The 22,847-nt window shown below is 40.5% G+C and overlaps 2 protein-coding genes across 4 annotated transcripts in view; one reads left to right on the top strand and one right to left on the bottom strand.

Moving 5' to 3' along the window:
* Window positions 1–22,847, bottom strand: part of LOC115577281 (gamma-aminobutyric acid receptor subunit beta-3-like) — a 70,129-nt gene that overhangs the window by 46,337 nt on the left and 945 nt on the right. The gene's annotated exons all lie outside the window — the stretch shown is intronic.
* Window positions 1–22,847, top strand: part of LOC115577283 (gamma-aminobutyric acid receptor subunit alpha-5-like) — a 35,752-nt gene that overhangs the window by 3,915 nt on the left and 8,990 nt on the right. For both annotated transcript variants that reach the window (XM_030410268.1, XM_030410269.1), the window contains 5 exons: window positions 636–757; window positions 2,472–2,539; window positions 3,752–3,972; window positions 9,861–9,943; window positions 17,493–17,636. In XM_030410268.1, coding sequence (XP_030266128.1) covers window positions 636–757; window positions 2,472–2,539; window positions 3,752–3,972; window positions 9,861–9,943; window positions 17,493–17,636 — 638 coding nt within the window. The remainder of the gene's footprint in view (window positions 1–635; window positions 758–2,471; window positions 2,540–3,751; window positions 3,973–9,860; window positions 9,944–17,492; window positions 17,637–22,847) is intronic.

Genomic DNA, 22,847 nt, shown 5'->3' on the forward strand with positions numbered 1-22,847 from the left:
TTTTTGGGGGGGTGGTTTTTCTCCGGAGGCAATTTTCCAAATGAAACTCTTGGACATTCATACATATGTCTGCTGAAGATATCCTGCCAGCTCTGCCCTCCTCTCTGTGATTGATCGTGTATCCGAGCTGCACTCTGCTACAGTCCCTCACTTAAGTGGCTGTCCTGCACTCAAGAAAAGGGGGGGGGGGATCTTTGGCAACACCGTCTGTAAATCATTGGAATAGTCCACTTTCATCTGAGTAGATCAATTTCTTTTAGATCACATGTTCAAACCCAGCTTGTAACCTTGTCTCCTAATGGTAATTCCTCCTCATGAACACACTGTTCTTTATAAGAAAAGAGAATAGGGGTAATCTTCCTCATTCTCTAGCTGCAGAGAGCATTATGTCGAGCCTCCTGCAATATTTAGAGGGGGAACTAATTTGTTTATATTTGGATCACATGTCAAAGCCTTAATTATCTCCACTGGTAGTTGTAAGCGCTACTTATGTTCAATAATTAATCACAACAAGTCTGTCCTTAACAACGCGAGCTAATTAATCACAATAACCGTGTCCGGTTTGACGTCCTGCGCTTTAACTAACGCCTAGATTGTGTTTCTCCTCATTGCTTCCTCATTTCCTCTCCTCCTAGTCTTTGCCAGACCTCCGAGGCTCAGAAGGAGGCAGCCGCCAACGACAACAGCACAGTTTTTACCAGGATCCTGGACGGGCTCCTCGACGGATACGACAACAGGCTCCGGCCTGGGCTCGGAGGTTTGCAGAGGACACTGTTTTGTACATTCAAATTCTCCACGAAACGTCAGAGCCATTAATCTTAGATTTCTAATGTCATAGTGCCACAGTCTAGCCTCCCAGTGTGCTATCCTAACCCGCCAACCTGGACTCTACAACGGGAGGCCCACGCTCCCCGCTGCGATTTCACGCACTGATTCCTGGGAAAATGCTGCTAAGTCTGGCAGATACAGAGGTAGAAGCTGTGCGAGCAGATGTTAAGTTTGCTCCTGTGTCAGCTCAGGTGAAAGGACACACATGTCTTCAGATGAGGCGAGGAGGATTGTGAATGCATGTGGTCTTCTCTTGTAGGTCACCATGGCAGGGGGATTAAATCAATCAAGTAATCTTCAGCACAGTGCGCTGAGGTGTTGTATTCACGCTCCTCACCCTGGCAACAGGAGATAACCCTGAGAGCCGACAAATTGCCATTCAAAGATAGATATTTCCTTTTCTAAAGGCTCGAGTGCAATGAAAGCTTTTCATTTTCGCCAGTCCCTCCCGCCTCGTTCTCTAATGGCTCAACATTTACTGTGTACATTCTGTTGATTTCCAACCAGCTCCTTTAGTTTTATCCTCACGACACTGGTCCCCATTTCACTCTGTTTCCCGCGTACATACCGTACTCGTCCCATAATGGGAAGAAACGAGGCTTCTTCATGTCGAATGGCTGATGTGTCATGGCAAAAGCCCGCTCTCACATCCTGGTAACGGTTGCTACCCTTGACAAGAGGGCCTATAAATACATCCCAGAAAAACATTCAGGCCTTCATTCAGCATTCAACAAGCTGCTCTCCACAGCATGACCCAATCCCAGCTCACCAGGGAAAATTTAAATGCATAGAGGAGATTTTGTTGGCTTTGTCCGGTGCAAATGACAGAAATAACATGCTACCTTGTCCACGTCACCTTCAGAGGAAATATATCAGAAGTCATGATTGTGAAAGCACTCTGTTGCCGCAAGCCAATTAATGTGCGGATTTTAACACCAATATTGGTGTTGAGCACCAATTTTCTTCCCAAATAGTGTCCAATATTGGTTGATTTGACCATTTGAATGCTCCAAAATAATAAGCAACCATTGTTTTTCCTTCCGAATGTTCAAGGTGTTGAAGCCTCTAAATCTAAATTAGTCAATAAATGGGGAACAATTAAAATTATTTTGAGGGAACGTTTTTTTAAATGTCATTTTATGTCATCATAAATTGAACATCTTTTAGTTTTTATTGTTAGTCAGACAAAACAGAACAATTGAAGATGTCATCTCGTACTAAGACTAAACGGTTAGTCGGTTAATCTAAAAAATAATCGGTAGCACACTACAAAATGTTTAAATATTACCAAGTAGATTTGTCTAATACACTATCACTAGAATCACCTAAAGGGTATAGATTTTAGGGGAATAAATTGGGTTGTTACTCTTGTAAAAAGTAAAGAAATCTACCAATAGACCAAGCAAAAGACATTATGTAATTTATTGTATCAGAAGATACCACTGAGCAGTTGGTATACATTGTAGAAAGTGTCATTTTTATGTCAGTTTGAGCAGATGTTTTAAGCGGCCGTGGTCAGGACAGATCATCCCATATCTGGTTCATATTTAAAAAATAACCGTGTATCTGTCTTATATCGGTCCAGTTGAAATTCACTGCTTTTCATGATCTTTTATGATCTCAACCGCTCCCTCTCTCCACAGAAAATGTCACAGAGATCAAGACGAATATTTTCGTCACCAGCTTTGGCCCGGTGTCTGACACAGAGATGGTGAGTTGACCTGCAGCAAACACTGTAGATACACAGAGCTGGACAAATTCAAACGCACGTCTCCAAAGTTTCGCCAGACAACTGCCGGTATTTTTAGATGAAATCATTATATTTACATTTCATGAGACTGGCACCGCTGCTCCCGCTTCTCCTGCTGCAACTACACTCATGTCCTCGTTGCGTCTTTGAAGACCGACTCTTCTTAAGTGTAAATGAGACAAAATGAATGCTGACGACTTAAACGTTTAAGATTTAATGCAATGTGGCTGGTCCGATCTAACGTGTTCCAAATGATCCATCCCTTTTTTATTAATGTATTCTCTCATGAACTACACGGTTCCACCTGGGCAGTCGAATGCATTAAGTCCCCTCCTTCATTAAATCTTCTATTACACCCTGGCACACTTTGACACAGCAGTGATCAAACTTGCCACTTCCCTATAATTGACTTGAAAAAGGTATTGACAGGGGCGGAAGATTGATTAATGAAATGTGGCAAGAGATTTGAGCGTTTTTTGCGGCCCATAAAAGCTTCCATGTCGGTCTGCTAACAGCGTCATTATCCTGCGGGATGGAGTGTTTGTTTCTTGTTCATTTGAATTTTTTTTTTTCTTTTTTTTAGCATTAAATGTGTCAATATTTCACACACGAGCCAGTATGTGATTGATTCCTACACCGCAATGTTGGATCACCATATCTGTGAAATCTCAGGGGATTTACAAAGGCGTAAAGGAGCTGAGCGCAATGTTAGACCATTTTGCTCTGATTGACGATTTACTGTAAAGACGCTCATTTTCTTTGTAATTAGACAGGAAAACGCCAGAAAAACAACATTCATAGCTCCATTAGTGAAGAATTCTGTGTAAATCTAAGCCAATCTTATGAGTCTAAACAAGAAATGATGCTGCAACAGAGCCAAGAAAAAGAAACAAGACCTCATCTAACTTTAAATCCTTCTCTTGGGTTGATAGAACCATCTCTTAACACTCCATCCAGTGGAAGATCTTTTGCCTTTGGCATCCCTTCAGCATCTTTTGGGATGTAATGATCACAGGAGCAGACAGATTGGTAAACATGAGAGCAGGGAGCAGTTTACTGACAACACATTACAAGGCATCTGGTTCCGAACAGTTACCTCTTCACTGCTATTTTGGGATAAACGTGCAAAGTCGTCGCTCCTTTTTTCCCTCTTAAAAGTTTCCTTTGTCTCAGGAGTACACCATAGACGTGTTCTTCCGCCAGAGCTGGAAGGACGAGCGTCTGTGCTTCAAAGGGCCCATGGTGATGCTGCCGTTAAACAACCTGCTCGCCAGCAACATCTGGACCCCTGATACCTTCTTCCTTAATGGCAAGAAGTCTATCGCTCACAACATGACCACGCCCAACAAGCTGCTGAGGCTGCAGGACGACGGCACTTTGCTTTACACAATGAGGTAGGTTATAACACAGATGTTCTCCACTGCTGCAATGTATTCAACGTTTTACCTTCAACAATTTACAGACTCTGAGTAATGAACTGCGGGTAAGTGCTTTGCTTTGTGACAACCCTAATTATCACCCCCTTTCGTGCCCAAGGTTGGTGGCATTTAGAAATTTCATTAATTTTCGATAGTCACAGAGACGTACACTTGTCTGCACAGTAGAGTTCCAAGGTGGAGATTTTTTATTCCAGTGTTTACTCTCAAACATGAAGTGAAGTGAAGTGAGTACACCTCCCACTTAGGTGCAGCCTGACTGCAACTGGAGGTTAGGCTTTAAGAGTACATGAGAATGAAGAAAACAACTAGCAAGGCCAACATGATTGAAAAGAAAAAGCAGTGAAAGAACCCCTCAGTGGATGACTCATACTGTAGGAGAATAGTGCCACCTAGTGGCCAATCAGAGACATTTGATGTGATTTGTCCTGGACAAGTTTATATCACAGCATACATTGCATGTATTTCTGTAAATTCATGTATTTCTACTAGTTACTTTTTTTCTGTACTCATAATGAGACATTATGGAATACATATGATATAAATAGCAGCATGAAATGTCTCTTTAAATGTAAAAAAAAAACTGCAGAGGGAGATCATCCATTATGAAAAGCAGCCTCATTGTGAACTATAGTTTTGGCAGCCATGTAGGGGTAAATCAGGAAGCAAGGACAGACAGAAATAGGCCAACAACCAGATGGTGATCACTCTCAAACTAAACCACCAGTATTTACACCGAGACAGAGAAATGAAGAGGAAATCTCAGCTTTAAAAATTGGAGGAGGGAGTAACAGTCCTGTGACGTACAAATAGTTGTTTTTGTTTGGAGTAACCACCAGGACTGGCTATGACCTTTGGACCAGAGAATTAGAATAATGCCATGCTTATCCTCAGGAGTTACTGCAGCCACAGGACTTAAGAGTGACTGTATCACGGATGAGAGCACTCTATCTGATACCAGTAGCACCCACGGGGAGAATAACGCTGGATGGAAGACAGATTATCCACATGCAACCACCCTGACATATATAAATATCCAAAGAAGTGCGTATTTATCGCCACGTTGTTGTCATGCACACACACACGAACGCACGCTGCCGTTGTTGAGCGTGTTTTCTGCACTAATCAGTTGTAGTGACACTCAACTTTGACCTCAAGGCTTAACAAGGACAGGATTGCCTGACAGAGTGTGTGTGTGTGTTCCTTTCCATATGGGTAATGTTATGGAAATCTATGCATACATGTGTTTGTATCTGAAAGTGAAAAAATGTACACGTGTGTGAGAGAGAGAAAAATCTTTTCTATAATCTAAAAATGGCAGCGGCAGATTCCCTGTCACAGTTGAAATGAAGTAGCAGTCGGTTGCTTTTAATCGTCTAATTGTTACAGGACTGTGCTCATCATTAGCAGCGGGGCTTAGCCACAGTTGTATTTCTCGCATAAACATACACTCACACATGCACACACAGACCATCTGGTTACTCAGAGGTCACTGTTAACTCTACAAAAGCAGCATTTTGCTGTTTATCGCGTTGGGAAAAACTGACAACAGCGTTTTATCTATCTATACACAACGATGCTATCATTCTTATGTTTTGTTGACTTCAGCTGTACAGACGCCACTGCTGTATTCGTAAAAATAGAATATCAAACTATTTTCACTTTGAATATTTGTTTTTTATTTCCTCTTGCCTTAAAGGTCCAGTCAGTAGGATTTAGCGGGATGTAGGGGCAGGAATGGAGTACCCCATGATGCACCACTGTTTTTCTAATTGGGAACAAACCAAACACTATTGGTCACAATATACAACCTCACTGCGAGATGCCACTAAATCCTACAAACTGGCCCCCATAATGCTAATAAAACCCAATATGTCAAAAAGTACTGAAGTGGTACCTCCTCGCTTTAGCTACAGAAAGAAAACATTTTCTGGAGCAGACCTCTAAAACATTTGATCAGTTCAAAACTATGTTTAAAGTCATAATGTTAAAAAGTATCAAGGTGTTCTGTATGTTTCTGAAGCTGTTACAGAAGGAACAGGAAGTTGAGGATCCCTGCCAGAACATTAAGGATTCATAACAAAAATAGCTGAACCACTGTAAACCGAGCATTATGTGTAGGATCACCAAGAGCCACAACTTCTCCAGTATGACCAAAACATTAATTTTTTAGAGCTAATATCTCTAAATTCCCTGTATAACTGTAGTAATATACATTATTTACGCTTGTGTACAATGAAGATTTATTTGAGAAAACCCTCAGGAATGCTGTGAGCACATACACATTTATTTTTCATAGCACAAGGCATCCGGTATACAGAGCACCACATGTGCACATCCCCATTCACCCAGACAATGCACAAGTGTACACACACAGATGCTGCTCTGAATACATGCGCTATACACAAGTAAGCAGGGCCATACTATCCTGTAGGTGAACATTACAAACACTACATCTTCTCTCACACATATTCATCATGTATGTCATGTGTCAGCAGAGGCTCTTTTTCTCTACTCTCCCATAACTAAACAGGATTGTGGTGCCGCATCATTTGGAAACCATTACACCGAGTAGGAAGCAGCTGGTTTCATAGAGGAGATCTCAATGCATTTGTCTCTATGGATAATTCATAAACTGCCCCTCTGACAACCCTCAGAAAGCTTAATGCACATAAGCTTGCTGGCGGCCCGTTATAGCCAGATTGGATGAAATGTATACAGCTTAATTAGCTGGTTGATTCATCTATATTACTGCAGTGTGAGTGCATCACATGCTGTTATCATTAGGTACAGTTGAGCCATTCTCATTTATGCTCCTCGTGTTGGCGTCCTTTCTTAATCATTTAGAACAACTAACATACTGACAATTTGTATACAGCAAGTGTGACCTATAATGAAATTCCCTTTTTAATCTTGTGTTTAAAAGCTTCTAACATTTTTTAAAAATAACCCCCTCTATCACGATACTGACTGTATGTGATACAAGGTGGGGGGATCTTTTAAAAAAAGTGCTTGTTAGTGTGTGAGAAGACAGATGGTGGCTCAGTGGTTAATACAGCATAAAGCTCCCGGACTCATAACTCAGCCTTTTTTGTTCTGTCCCACCTTCCTAAGTTCTCCACTTTTCTGCAAGGTCAGACGTATTGGAAACTTTAGATTTCCCGCAGGTGAGAGGTCCATATGCTGGTCTGTTTCAGGGCTTTTATCCCTGTGATGGACTGCCCTCCACTAAGTCCATACTGGCTGAACAGAACCAGGGGAATCATCTGTTAACACTTTATTTAAAGAGGTGTTCGTAAGACTGGCACGACACCTGTGATGAACATGAATGAGTCTATGAATGTTTGTGACTGTTGTCATTAATCGTCGTTCTGGACTTTATGTTGACATTGTTTGAGATGCCGTTCTTACTGTATGACAGCCAGACAGTAACCAAGACAACAGTGTATTTGTTATGACAACCAGACAGTAACCAAGACAACGGTGTATTTGTTATGACAGCCAGACAGTAACCAAGGCAACAGTGTATTTGTTATGACAACCAGACAGTAACCAAGACAACAGTGTATTTGTTATGACAGCCAGACAGTAACCAAGACAACTGTGTATTTGTTATGACAACCAGACAGTAACCAAGACAACAGTGTATTTGATATGACAACCAGACAGTAACCAAGGCAACAGTGTTTGTTATGACAACCAGACAGTAACCAAGGCAACAGTGTGTTTGTTATGACAACCAGACAGTAACCAAGACAACAGTGTATTTGTTATGTCAACCAGACAGTAACCAAGACAACACAGCTTTTCAATATTTTTAATATGACTCACTGACATTAACCAAGACTATATAACCTGTCATAAACATGTCATAGCAGACCTAACAGAATGATCAAACTGAAACTATAGCTTTATTTATTAACATTACATTGGACTGTCTTGTTTTTAAGTAAGCTAACTGCTAACTAATGCTAATGTTATCTAGCTGCTGTCAGCTATTTAGGTTGGTTATCTAGCAGTCCTATTAGCTGACTCAGCGCTCGGGTACCAGTAGTCAAATCCTACAAGAAAACCACCATGGCAATGTTATTCCCTGTCGTCAAACTGGCAGGCTGTGATGGTCCCAATGTCTAATTTGCTGTATACCGACCAATATTTAAATTATAAGTGCAAAGGGAAACAGATTCTGTCTTTAAAGGGAGATCTCCCTAAACCCCAAATTAAAAGCAACTATCTTTACAGGCATCCCTGCTAATGGAGCAAGGCCACATGAATAATTAGATCATGGTATGATAGCCAACAGCCATGTTCTCATTTATTTATCCCAAAGACACTCTTTCCTCTCCTCCCATACACAATCCTTCAGCTGTTTTTGACACAATAACACAATTGAACAATCCTGCACTGATGTGGAAAGCAAGCTGAGCCCCCAAAACAGTCAACTCTGTGGGGACCAGCAGTAGCCCCTTATCCCACTTTGTTATGCTTGGTTCACTTTAATGATTTAATTGGGGGACCTCCTGGATTAGATGCACACTGTACATGCAGGAGGATCTGAAGCATAAAAAACAGGACCCAGGAGGATTTTGCCACATCTTGGTGACACAGTTGTTATTCTAGTTCAGTGAAGGAAGAAGAAAAGTACTTCACCTTATTCTGTAGCTAATGTTGAAGTTCCTCATATGCCCCAGTGCTTGAAGCAGAAAACCTAAATAAGTGTATGCTTTGGTGCACTGGATTGCACACCGCTTAATTCTCCTTTACCCAGCTCATTTACTTCAGTGGATACACATCATCATATCAATGTTTTTACTATTTATTAGTATGCATGAATACCCAGGGAGACTTGTTTCAATCTAGGGCAGATAGCTGGGGGGGGAGAAAACAAACACAAAAATGTATTATGATGTGTGTATGCTTGATTTTTATGCTTGATTAATGTCATCTTGCGGTTCTTTCAGGACACTGGGAGGCACTATCATGCCAAGCAAAAATTATGACACCTTGTCTGGAATGATAGTGAATGACGGGCGGAGAATCACAATTGAGAAGCTATTGTTGTTTGTGTGTGACTGATTTAAATAGACTGATTGAATGAATCTAAACGAAGCAGGAGATAGACTTCAATGCAAAGTCCTTGGCTATTCAGATGCCGTTTATTAGGAGGTAGAGCTGGAATTACGTGTGACATTCACATCTGAATGATCTGGACGGGCAGGGTGATTGGCTGAACATAATGAGAAAGGACTTGCATGAGCGTTTGTCTGCAGGATCATTTGGAAAAGAGCTTCCCTGTCTGTTTGTGGAGAGACGAATGAGAGAGAAATTCTGTGACCAGCAGGTGGTAGTATTGCCACTGTAATAATAGTGATGCTGAGAGAGGGAAATACTGACATTGCAAGTGTCGTGTATGAAACTGTACCATAATTTTACTGCTATTAGAGAAGAACATCATAATCATGACAATTTCCTGGTGATCTAACTTGATGGCGCTGATCCAAAAAAAGTCAACAATCTTTCTCCCTCATGTATCTTTTTTTAAATTACACCTCATCTCTCATTTTTATGAGTTTATTTCCATTTTGAGGAGTTTAATGGTTATTATTGCACAGGTAATAAAGCTGAGACCTTCCTTTTAACTGTTGCTGGCACCCTGTAATTGCAGTGACAGTTAATTGTAGCTGTTCCTGCACTCGTGTTAAGAGATCCAGTTAAAATGTCCAAAGGTTAATTAGTAAGTGGAGAAGAAAATAAGAAGCTAAGTAACATAAATCGTGTATTTGTGCTGTTGCTCATCCACTCCATTTCCCGCAGTTAACAAACATCTTCTATGTGTTTTGCCTCAGACTGACCATATCAGCAGAATGCCCCATGCAGCTGGAGGATTTCCCCATGGATGCACACGCCTGCCCCCTCAAGTTCGGCAGCTGTGAGTGGACTTTTATATTCATCTTCGCTATATACTAATCCCAGCGATTATGTGATATCCAGTCCGATGCAGGAAGTTATGCAAAAGTTTAACTTGGATTTAGAGGAACAATATGGACTCATTTCAGACAGTGTTCGGATTATTGATAGAATGCTGCTGCAGAGAGTTGAAAAGTCCTTATCTGCTGGAGATTGCCGAGTTTGCCTTACTTTCTTTAAATTTATGACTGTCAAGGTCGCTTATACCGAACAGCAAACTACATTTATGACATAATGCTAAACTATGTTTTGAAGTCATCCTTAACAGAGAAATCTTCAGTAATTTTCTAACGTTAAATTACTGGTCAGTGTAAAAACTTTGTGTAAAAACTAGACTGTTGACAGCTACATTAAGTAACGTTTTTATGTTACAATGATAGCTTCAAAATCATGTTGATGGTACAGTGTCATTTATCAGAGTAAATGGTGTCTCTGTCTCAGCTCCTCCCCTGTATCACTTGTTTCTGTGCTATGTAACTTCGGTGAGAGGGTAGGATCAGCGTTACATACATGTTTACTTCAACATTCAACTTCTCATAAAGCATTGTGATGTTAAAAACTAGTTTTGTATGTAGTTAGCGCCTACATTACGTCAGAGAAATTGTTACAGACCTAGGATTTGTATATGTGACCGTGGCGTTGCACTCAAACTGTGGGGACACGAAATTGCACAAAATGACAATTGCTATATTATGTTTAATTAAAGCCAAAAAAAGTAAATTGGAGTTCAAGAGGACCTACATGCACACTGACTGACAAGCAAAAAAGTTAGTTGTAGGAGTGTCCTCAGGGAAGACCTGCCCCCAGAGGATTATGGATCGGCTCAGGTCGGATCATTAGTGTGTTTTACGAGTCACAGTCGATTTGAGTCAATCAAAATGTTTGGGAAAGTCATTTTTTTCCTGTTTTTCATGGAGGCTGATAATGTATGACTCTCACTTGCAAACTACTATTGAAAAACTTTGTAAGAGCTCACTGAAAGACAGGGAGATTACTGCATGTTCCCCAACACTTAATTAGGCTAATGATCGGAAGGGCTTTCCCCAATGCCTTCTTAACAGGACAGCTTGTCAGCTCGTCTGTGTGCCTTACCAGTGAGGACACGTATAGAAACTTGAGTGGCCCTGTGCGTACTTAAAGGCAGATCTGGCCTGGTGCCACACCTCAGGAGCTTCTTGGGCTAAAAGGATGAGGATGTTATCCCCAGATCTCTGAGACAAGGTCCACCCACACTCACTATGTAAGAGAGGCACTTTTGACTGCAATCCAATTAACAGCGCAGGGAGCTGCGAGAGCTTCCTATGGCAAACACTAACCTAATAGCCCCACTAACCTAATAGCCCTGCAGGTGAGAGGTGTAAGTGTATAATAGGAATAATGTGTTGATAGCCACACTGCATTTTTCCAAGGTGAGGTGTCGTGGTTAGGAGAATCTTCGCTTTTCTTTTCTCACAGAGACTAAATGTGACCTCTCTATCTGGCCCGGATAGCTGGTTCATCCTGATTTAGCCTTTGTCCTCAGGTGGCATAAAGCAGTGCACACTAAACCTCCACATTTCACTGCTTCTAAGGCTCCATTATCGTGCATGCTGCATGGAAGTATATGCACCAACACAAGACAAGTAAAACAAAGTAATTGAAGAAGTCCCTTTTCCTTAAATAAACACAATGCTTTAATCCGTTTGCTTCAGTATACTCAGGACTGTATTCCTGGAGCATTTTCTAACACACAGTATTTTGACTGTATCCAATGTTTCTTATTGTCATCCATGTAATGAAAAATGGGCCAAATTAATCCCCAGTGTAGGAAAAAATCACCAAATCTACCCTTTCGCTTCTCCTCTTAGCATAATGGCTTGATATTTCAGTAGAGCCCTACAAGGGCTCAGAGTGGCGATTTCAAAAGCAGGAAAGTTGAGGGGGGGGTTATAACCACCAATAATAATGCTATTGAAATTTATGGGGCAATTAGTTTACTTTTTTCCCCATAACTGAATAAACAAGCTGTTCTCAGAGGAAAATAAGGCAGAAAGGTGGCAGGGCCCGCCAAATATAAACATAGTAAACAGTTTAAGATTGTGTTGTCCTTTAAGGTAAGTTTGTTTATTCAGGCATGAAAAGAAGAGTTTGTTTTAGTTAAAACTACATAGTCTCATCTCATCTCATCTCATCTCATTATTAGGGTTGCAGGGATGTAAGCGCTTTATCCCCCCTTTTTCAATGGGTCGTGGGGGTTACTGGAGCCAATCCCAGTTGTCTCTCTGAGCGAAGGCAGGGTACACCCTGGACGAGTCGCCAGCTCATCGCAGGGCCCTTACTGATGGCAGAGGCTGCCACGCAAGGTGCCAACTGCACAATCGGGAGCAATTTTGGGGTTCAGTATCTAGCTCATGGATACGTCGACATGCAGCTCAGTTCCGCCCCAGGGGAGCTGGGATTCAAACCAGCAGCCTTCTGATCACTAGTCGACCTTCTCTACCCACTGAGCTACAGCCGCCCCTAAAAAAACTACATAGTGCACCTTTTTAAAATAATACATTTATTGGCAATTTAAAAAATGTCAATGTGTTGATGAATTCCACTCGAGCCAAAGCTGAGATTACAGTCACTGCTAAACAGCTAAGCTAACGAGGCTAATGTTCCCAGTCACACATTAGGGAGTTCTTTCGAAGGGTTTTATGTTCTTAGCAATGTTGTTTTCCAAGGTCAAATGTCCGATGTATCCTATGTCTGCAGGTCATAATCCACCTACAATTTATAATCCACTCATGTTTTACTCTTTGAAACCTACAAAGCCGTTTCCTTGAGTTCAGACACAAGCTGCAGTTACATTGACAATATTTCTTTCAATCAATAACAGAAGAATATGAAGATTTCCCCCCAACTTTATTAAGAACATTACATTTATTTATCTATTAATTTGTTCTGCCTGTCAGTACACTTCTCAAGATGGACCCTCATTCTGGTAATCACAGCACATAGGCTAAGTCTTCTCCTGCAGACTCCGAACAGGGGAGAAGAGCAGGATGGAGCTGCTGTTATCACCACAGTGACTGAACAGATTTCAGCCATTTAAAGTGCATGTGATATGTCCACCTCACATCATTGTTTTGCCATTTGAATTGTTAAGATCACCCTTATCATGCTTCTTTATATCAAGAGACGCACATGCATGGGAACGCACTGTTAAGTTTAGATGGAGTTTAGCCAGCGATTTTTTCACCATCATGATTGGCTTTACTACCACATTTAGTTTTGTGGAATAACCACAAAAGATCTCAGTTTATCATAATGAATATATTTCAATTACAAACAGCAGCTGTTGGAAAAAATCTATAGATTTAACTGCAAGCTTTCACATGATAGCCCTCTTGCTTTAGCTATCTGGTTGGTTGTTCCTATGTAGTTATTGCATTTTGGCCTTGTCGGTTAGATTTATAAGCCCAATCCTGGGCCACATGTATGAAGGTCCTAATAGACAGTGAAGTTAGTCCAGGTCAAGGGCAGCTAATCCTTTATTCTGGCCTACTCTACCTGTGTCCTAATTTAACTGTTGGTCGGCAGCCATAAAGCTTCCAAACAGACACAGAGGAGTTTGCTTAATACTATTCTATACTGTTAATGGTGAGCCAAGTGATATGTAGCATTTAATCAAAGTTTTCTTAAAACAAACCAAATGGCAGCTCAAAGTGCTTCACCTACTTATTTGGCCATACAACCTTTAGGAGTTTGAAACATTAGAAGTTGAGCTGAGCTGAACCACAAAGCGCAGTGACTAACAAAGTTGCAGAGGCACTGTAACAAAGCTGTAAAACTGTGAAAAACAGCAACAACGTCTATGACAATCACGTAAACTCTGCAGCAGCAAAAGGCCACAGGTTGAAGCCGATTCATACAGACAGAATAAGAAATGCTAAAGAAAACTACTTTCTCAGAAAATACAACATGATTACCATAATTGACAGCGCTGTGATAAAAATCAGAACGAGTCATTTGGAACTTTGCAAAGCTGGTGTTTATAACGAGGGCGGACTTTTTAGATACAGCTTGTTCCCTGAATCAGTGCATAGAGATGCAGATGATGAGGTGTGAGGTGCTCAAAACCTGGCTGCTTGAGCCATTGGAAAACAATAAAATATGGTTTTTGTGAGTCATTTTTCAGCCTGTCTTGCCTTCAGCCCACAATAATCCCGCTGAACATATGTAGTAGTGAATCATTTTACGACTGCTCTCCTTCTTGGAGCCTTTCACTTTCTGAGATATGACTGTTTGAATTACTCTTATAAATAAACTTTCACGACCAGCAGAAAGAAGTCAGACTCCTCCTGCAATACCCATCATCAGAACATCAATGAGTCTTCAAGATAAGGATTTCCTCTTAAATGACAGTCTGACATCAGTTCACGATCAAAGAGAAGGTTGAAGCCTTTCTAAAGCCAGAGGAAGGCCTGAATTCTAGTTAGATACTCCATGCACAGAAACTCTGAACTTGTCTCCCAATAGCAGATAAAGTTAGCTTTCTCAAGATTGTATGTACGCAGATTTTAGCAACAATGGTGGCAGATTCACCTCTCAGGAGTTAAAGCTGGTGATTGTCAATTTTACCAGCTCAAACAAGCAGATGTGATTAGCTGTAGCTAGCTAGCTAGTTAGGCTAAAGTTGATTTCATGAGCTGTTTGTTAACAAAGTCTCGGGATTCCCTTCTAATATTTACAGCTGACTTGTTTTAAGGCAAAACATTTTTTAACTATACATACATGTTAATGTATGCTAAAAGGCTGAAGCCGCTCGTCCTATGTTAGCATCCTTAGTTGATGCTTGAAGACGTGGAGATAATGAAACAGTAATGTTCTTGAATTGCGGTCCAGAGCTAGTCAGCCCTAGTGATATAGAAAATTAAGGAACAAATATGTTTTGTTCTAAAACAGTTTGGTGTACTTTTAATGCATGGGTTCCCTAATTTTCTTAAAGAGCAGGACGGAGCAGCTAACAATAGCCAAAGCTCTGATATAGCATCCTGAACCAGATTTCACACAGTGAGGAAATACTACACAATGGATGTATTAGTTGTGAATACAGCATTTTTTAACCTCACCTGTAACACAACAAACTAAAGTCATTAAGTAATGTGGGCCTTGACCTTGAAGCTGTACTGTAGCTAGTGAGCTAGCTAGCTGGCTAAAGCTTCCAGCTCCTGCAACTGCAAATAAATACTGTTTAATTAATTTGTTACACTTATACATTTATATTTATATATTATATTGTATATAATATATATTTTTCTGACCATAATTACCTCTGCCAAGGAGGCTGTTTGCACTCTTCCTGTTTGTTGGTTTATCAGCAGGATTTTCCATGAAACTTGGGTGGGGCATGGGTCCCGTTCCAGAATAAACTCCATTAACTTTTACTGCAAAACAGCTTTTTTTTTTCTTCTACCTTTTTGTCGTGTTGTGTTTTATTTGTTAGTTAATAATGCATGAATCCTGATGAAAAAATCTTGCTGGTATCTATGCATGAGTGCAATTTGATGCAGATCCTACATCAAGTAGGCTTAAATTATGGTTAAGCAGTTCTGGATGGTTTAAAATTTAGAGTGACACAGGGCTATTGACTTTGATATTGGATTAAGCTCGATTGAATTAAAGGGAACTTTCAGGCCTTGGCGAGTGCCAGTCTACTTTAACATCCATTTAACTTTCCTCACCGTAACAAAGTAGTTTCAGTTGCCTTAATTTAACCTAACCTAAGCCACAGAGGTGACAGGTGAAAAAAAGCTAATCAGTGTTAGTCTGGAAGACATTGGCAAACAATCTATTGTGGTGTTAAGATACGATGACTTGGTGGTTTTCTCTTTTAGAACATCAGTATTCAGTTTTTCGATACACTTTGACACTAAATATAAGTTTGTCTGTAACTTGTGTCGTTTACAAAGAAGACATTGTGGTTTGTGGGATCCTCTAAATTCTTTCCCTTAAATATTTTAGACCAAGTCACTCAGAGTGTGCAAAGCCACTGTAAAGTCAGTTATGAGTTTGGCTGAGTTGTATCTTCCCTTGCCTCACACTAAAAATGGGAGCAGCAGTGCATTAAGTGTGAACTGTTCAAAAGTTGGCACAGGTGCACCATCCTGCCTGCCAAATTCTTTAGCTCTTCTTCTGCGTAATGAAATTTGCCAATAATCCCCCATTCCAATCTAAGTACCCTACAATTAGGGTCATGGCCTTTGGCCTGACAGCATCCACATTTAAACACTACACACCTTGTTCACCAGTGTCCAGCTGCCAAGTGAGCACCCAGAATGGTAATACTCATGTTGAGATGTTATGTGACGGACTGAAATAAAAGAGGCGAGGGTTTAATCAGCGCTTGTGCCAATCAGCAAAATCAGTCATAAGCATCTGATTGTTTTCAATGGAGTTTTGGCTTCATTAACATAATTGCACTAATTAACACAATTTAGAGCAGCGAAAGTAGATTTGGCTTTAGAAAGCCCTCCATGTGTTTAAAGTTTTCACTTATTCCTTAAAGAAAATCTGATCTACTTTCTCTCCCCGGTTTTAAATCGTGGCCTTGAGAGAACATTAAAAAAAAAACTAAAAATGAACTGAAATTGAGCCTCCACTATAAATGGGATGATGCAGCCCTCTTCTCTTATTGTTTCTCTCCCCAGCAGATAATTTATTTTCCCCCGCCATCCTGTCTCTTTTTTAAAAAGATCCTCATCAATGTTTCTCTAAATCTTCTGAAAGATGACAGGATCACAAATAGCTTTTTAGTGCCTGCCTCCACCCTGCTTGAAGGTTTGTTTTTTATGTGCCGGTCCTTTTAGAAAAAAGCATCAAAACAGGCGACATAAATCAAAATCAACAGTAAAGAAATAACATAGATTATCATCTTTTCTATTAAATAGTGCTCTTGGTTTCGAATCTCAAGTCAAACCACAACAGATAAAGATGATAAACATGCCATTCAGGATCATCTTTCCAAACTTCAGCCCTCACCAGGGGGCAGATGATGGATCGATGTCCATGTGTTCGTGCAGGATTTAACATGACTAAATGAAATAGCGGGAGAGGCATCAGAGTTTGTGCTCTGTTTTTCATCACAAGTGTGATGCAACACATTATGGTTAATCTGACTCGGTCTGGTTCCTGCTGACAGGGAAGCTCACCTCTGACCCAGAAGTGTGGTTTAAACTAAAATACACTCAAATATCCAGCCGCACACACATATAAAGACATGCAAGCAAAATTCGGTTTTTGGCCTTAAGCCTGCGGTCTAATCAAAAAGTGCGAGACGGATTCCGCAGCAGCACTCAGTCAAATAAACAAACAAACACACGGGCAGCTACATGCATCATGAGGCCTGTCAGGGTTGGAACAAACTGTGATATGTTATAAATCTACCGTGCTTAAACAAATATTGTGCAATATGCAATATTTAAGTTGCATTTTGGATGTCCAAATATCAAATAACACTTTTAATTGTATCTCTTTCTGTCTTGCAGATGCGTATCCGGTGTCTGAGGTGGTCTACACGTGGACTACGGGGGCTGCAAAGTCTGTGGTGGTGGCAGACGACGGCTCCAGACTGAACCAGTACCATCTTATCGGGCAAACCGCCGGCACGGAGGACATACACACAAGCAGAGGTGTGTGTGTGTGTGTGTGTGTGTGTGTGTGTGTGTTTCTAGCGATGAAGCAGGTGCTTGAATGTACAAAGAAACAGAAAAGCTTCTTTTATAATGGTAGTAGTAAGTAATACTGCAGGTTTATGAGGATGAGTACACTAAGGGTGTGGCAGGGATCAAAGTAGCAGAGGTAAGGTGGAAATCCCAAAGGACGGAAATTCTTTTGATGAAAGCAAAAGCACGAGTGATGCAAGAAAAATAAAAGATAGGTAACATGTCTGTGAAAGAATAAGGACCCCAACAGACAGCTGTGTAACATGAACAGCAGCGTGCACAGAACAGTAGAATAAGATAAAAGTTGTACTAAATCACAGCACATGTAAAAGGCTGAAACACGACGTTGTCTGATGCACACGCTAAGTGCTGTTGGTCAACAGAATAGACAGCACAACACCTGAAAAAGATGCAGAATCTCTACCTATGCAGCAAGGTAATTCAACTCGTGCCAGTATAGTTAAAGTTGAAAAGCTGCTATTATGTCTATTTTTCTTATTGTTAGCACATCTCAAGCCCGACAGTCCTGCAGACAAATAATGTCTATGCAGCAAAAGGCTGTTATAGTTTATTCCTCTGGACTGGATTGCACAAGAGACTGTTGCACCATTACAGACTTCAGCGATGTGTTCATCAGTTCAGATTCAGAGCAGATCAGTGGCTTGGAAATATTTGTAGTTCAAGCAATCTACTATATAAACAGGAAGTCACATCATGAATCATCATCTCTGTATTCAGAGATAGAGCTACTGCCAATTCTTGGTTTGTTTTATGTGATAGATGTGTGTGTTTCAGAATTAGTCATATCCACACAGGTTAGAAATAGTGGAACACATGGGATCATGCTAACCTCGCCAAGCTACTGCCAACCATCCCTTTAATCTGACATTGTTAACTCTAAGTATGTGGATATAACATGTGTTTTGTGTCAGGTCAGATGTGTGGATCACATTTGTTTTCACTCTCTTACTCTTAACAATCCCTAAATGCACCATTCATTCCTGTCCTGTTTTAGCTGCATTAGCAAATGGCTAAGCCTTTTTTTAGAAGACAGATATCTGAAACTGTATATTTGTGACTCAATTCAACATTAAGACTCTTTATGCTTTTACATTTTTTTACCAGGAATGAATGTGCATAGGAAAGTAATGAGAAGCTAATGTCTTCATTTGTTTTTTCTTTTTAATGGGCTTTAAGACATCAAGACAGACCTAGAATTATGCTTTACCCTTTAATGATTTAAAAATGATAACACAAAATAGATTTTTTTAGTTTAAAATATAAAATAATAAAGTATTGCGCCTTGTAACAAATCTTTCTGATTTTCACTTCACTACGCTCTGATATCACTTTGTGTCTCTTCCCCCATAGCAGTCGTTAGACACATTCTTAGATGGGTTCTTCCTGGCAAGTAATGGGTTTACAAGGCAATGATGGAGTCTCAACAGATTCCTGTTCATTTAAAAAAGGCTGACTCAGCAGCTGCTCGAACACTTTTCACAACCAATAATTTTGCAGTTAAATGAGGAAACCTCGAGCGGAAAGACCCTGTCAAAAGGATCATCGCCCACTACCATAGCACAACAGTTTTATCCACTCAGTCACCCTCATTCTTCGTCGCTCTTGTGCCTCCTTTTTCCTCCCCCGAGTAAAGTCATACTGTATTTGCTGCATGATAAATGTAATACCAAATAACGTGATGTAACTAATTCTAGATTAGAAAAGATAAACGCTGCGAGGGGAGATGGGCGTGCGAGGCAGAGAGTAAATGTGGGGAACATTATCAGGAGATCAGAGTCAATGAGTGGAGGCTAGTGGACGAGAGTAGCCTATCCCTCACACAACCAGCTGTCTACAGGCCCGGACAGCCCTGTCAAACAACACTTATCCCTGCAATGAGCCCATGCGCACACACACACACACAAACACACACACACACAGAGCCAGAGAGGGACCTGAGACCTCGGGTTAATCCCCCCATCCAACCACCCATCAGCTTTTGCATAAGAAGATGACATCACAGATCAGCGAGGGATTGGTTGGTTGGCTATCCCTGAGTGTATCTCTGTGTTTGTGGGTATGTGCTCTTCGTGAGTACCAAATGTCCTCACAGTGATGGTAAAAACCGACAAACTGAGGACATTTTGACCAGTAAAATAGTATTTAGGTTAAACATTACCAAAAGTTCTTTTATGGGTTATTATTATTGGCATTACATTAGAAGTTAGGTATAATTTCAAAGAGTTTGATTTAAAGTGTAAGTAAGGTCCTCACAAAGATAAAAAGATGAATGTGTGTGTCTGTTTGTATGTTGGGATTGGACAGCCTCGCTCTGACACGTGGGGGTGGGGGCGTTGAAAGGCATCTGCTTAATACTCTTATGTAAAACGAAACTGTAATACACTTCCCTCCAGTTTCTAGTAGAATCATTATTAAAAGTGTGGATTTCCCCCTCTCTTTTTTTTTTTTCTTTTTTGCGAGCGGCAGCTGAAACCTCGCTTCTGCTGGCTGACTCAGGGGTTTATACGAAGGGGTTAAAGGGTTCGTTGGTCGAGGTTGCTGCCTGGCTGGGGGGGAGCGAAATGCTGGGTCACTGGCCGGATGTTTGGTCGGTTGGCATGTTGACCAGTTTGCGAGTTAGTTGACCAGCTGGCTGAAAGGTTGAATCACTGGCTGGAAAATGACTTGTGTAGATTTTTTTTTTTAAACCATTGGTTATTAAAATAAGTATTACTAGTGATACTGAAAATCCACGCATGTAACATCTGTATGATCATAATTATTGTGCTAAAGACTGAGACAAAAGTGTTTACTGGAGCCATTGAATGGGCAGTAAATGTTGATTATTCGCTGAAATATGTAGTAATTGTAGTAGTAATTTCCTTTGGGTACAAACTGTAGAATTAAATTAATAGTCTTTAGGGATATTCATCTAGAGTGTATTGCCAATTAAAGGTGCCCTGTGGTTCTTTTTTTGATAAACAAACAGTTATGTTTACCTTTAGTGTTCACAGCACAACACATTGTATATCCTTAAAGTCTGACACACCTCTTCCTCATAAAGCATTGCACATATCTTAAATCATGCATGCTAGCTATTTTTGCATGCTGGTAAAGGTCAAAACAACACAGGGGTTTTTTTTTCCATCATCGTTCCTTAGCATTACCATGTTTTTCTGTTTGAGTACAATTGAAATCCTAATTTTCCCCAATGCCTAAAGACTTTTTCACAGTTAACTGTCATTTTATTAAACAAATCGCTCAGCTGATCCTGTCGTAGTGGCCATGCACTGGAGCAGCTGTAGTTAATAATGGCAGGCCAGGCACAAAATACGCTCCAATGTGAAAAAGCTAATATTTGTCTATTTGTTGTGATATTAAGACGTCAAATCATGCCACATTTCAGCATCATTCAACCAGCTCTGACCCCCTTCAACATTCTTTAACACTTCATCCTCTTTGAAATGCCATCTCATGTTTCTGTATGGATATCCACTATTTACTTTGATTGGTTTCAACATTTAACTAATACTCAAGGTCATTTTATATGTATCACCATGTCTGACAGTTATCTCGACTTTACCTTGTTCGCCCTTAATCAGCAAACCACCATCTGGTGTTCTGACTATTACAAGAAAACGCAAAACATTATCTGTGAATTCCATTTAGCCGGAGGACTAAAGGCAGGAAATCGTCATTCATGCAACTCAAAGCTTCTGTCTGGAAACCGTCCAAATCAGCAGTAGAGATTGCTGATGAGTTTGAGCTCATGGGTCAGATCAAGTCCAGTGGGTTAATTTACTTTCCATATGTGTTTGGCTCTCTTGCTGATAACATTCACGGACCAAATATGACATTTGTATGGATGCATTTTACACATTCACATGCTTTAAATGGAGTATTACCACATTCGGTGCAGTAGGTACCTGTTACCAGAGGTCTCAACACAGATGTGGAAACAACATGAAGCCATTTTCTGCAACTTATTTTTAATTATCAGATTATTATATTGCATGGTTCAGCAGCATGACTATATTTTATAGTTATAGTACAAGTGTGAAGGCCCTGTAAAGAGCTCAAGTAATGCATCAAGTATGATCTGATAATTACAAGATATAGTATGTTCCTCAGAAGCCAACCATACTACCTTGGTCCATACTACCTGTACTACCTTGGTCCAATATGGCAGTCATGGCTGCCATCATCAAACATGATCACAGTTGTACTTAAAGTGCAATAAATATCTCAAATAGTTGTGCATGCTGGAAAGCCAGTAGATCTCTCTTTACTCTGATAATAGGAGAGGCAGAGGCAAGCTGTCACCTACTTGATTAAAAGAAGTCTGACGATCGCCTGCTGTTTAACCGGGACTAGACAAAGGTAATGAAGCACTTGTAGAACCCGGAATTCAAAACAGCAGTCTATTAATGACTGTCGGGCCTTCCTCGTGCTGTTATTCTAAGCAGGTACAGTTCATCTGCGAGCTTGGGCTGCAATGGCCTCAATGAGAACAAACAAAAACAGACATTTATAAAGGTGCAATAAGTGATTCAGGAGAGGATAGTTGATTGTTGAGTCTCATTGCCAGCTTGGCAAAATACCAACGCTTCGGATTTCCCCAGGTCACTAATACAGACGATTGGATTTGCTAGGTAATCAAATACCAACGTGTTGTATATCCCAGGTTGTGAAATACCAATGCTTTAGATATCCCAGGTCAAACAAAATCAACTTTGCAATGCTTTGGGTTTGGCAACGCTTGGGGTTGATGGGTTGGGGCTAATCACCCACCTTGGTATTTGAAAACCTGGGAATGAGACTCAACAATGAACTTTTATATATTTTGCAACCTTTAAGATTACTGTATGGACACGTACGTATGGGAAATCGAGATGTTGACAGATATCCTTGCATGGATCTAATGTGTCGTTAGTTAAACTTTGTCAACCAACTATTCCCTGCAGATTACTGTATTAGCCTTTAGCTATCAGGTTTGCAGAGCATTGTGTCTACATAATTTGCCATTGGGCAGCTTTTTAACAGTTCTTTTATACTTTAAACTGCAAGTATGCCAATGATTCAAACTCATGCAATTCCTGGAGAACTAGATGTTGGTCATCACAGGTATTTGTAACAGTTGATGTTGGTTGATAATGAACAAAAATCTTGAAAACGCAT

This window comes from Sparus aurata, chromosome 24 (assembly GCF_900880675.1).
Source record: "Sparus aurata chromosome 24, fSpaAur1.1, whole genome shotgun sequence".
NCBI lineage: Eukaryota > Metazoa > Chordata > Actinopteri > Spariformes > Sparidae > Sparus > Sparus aurata.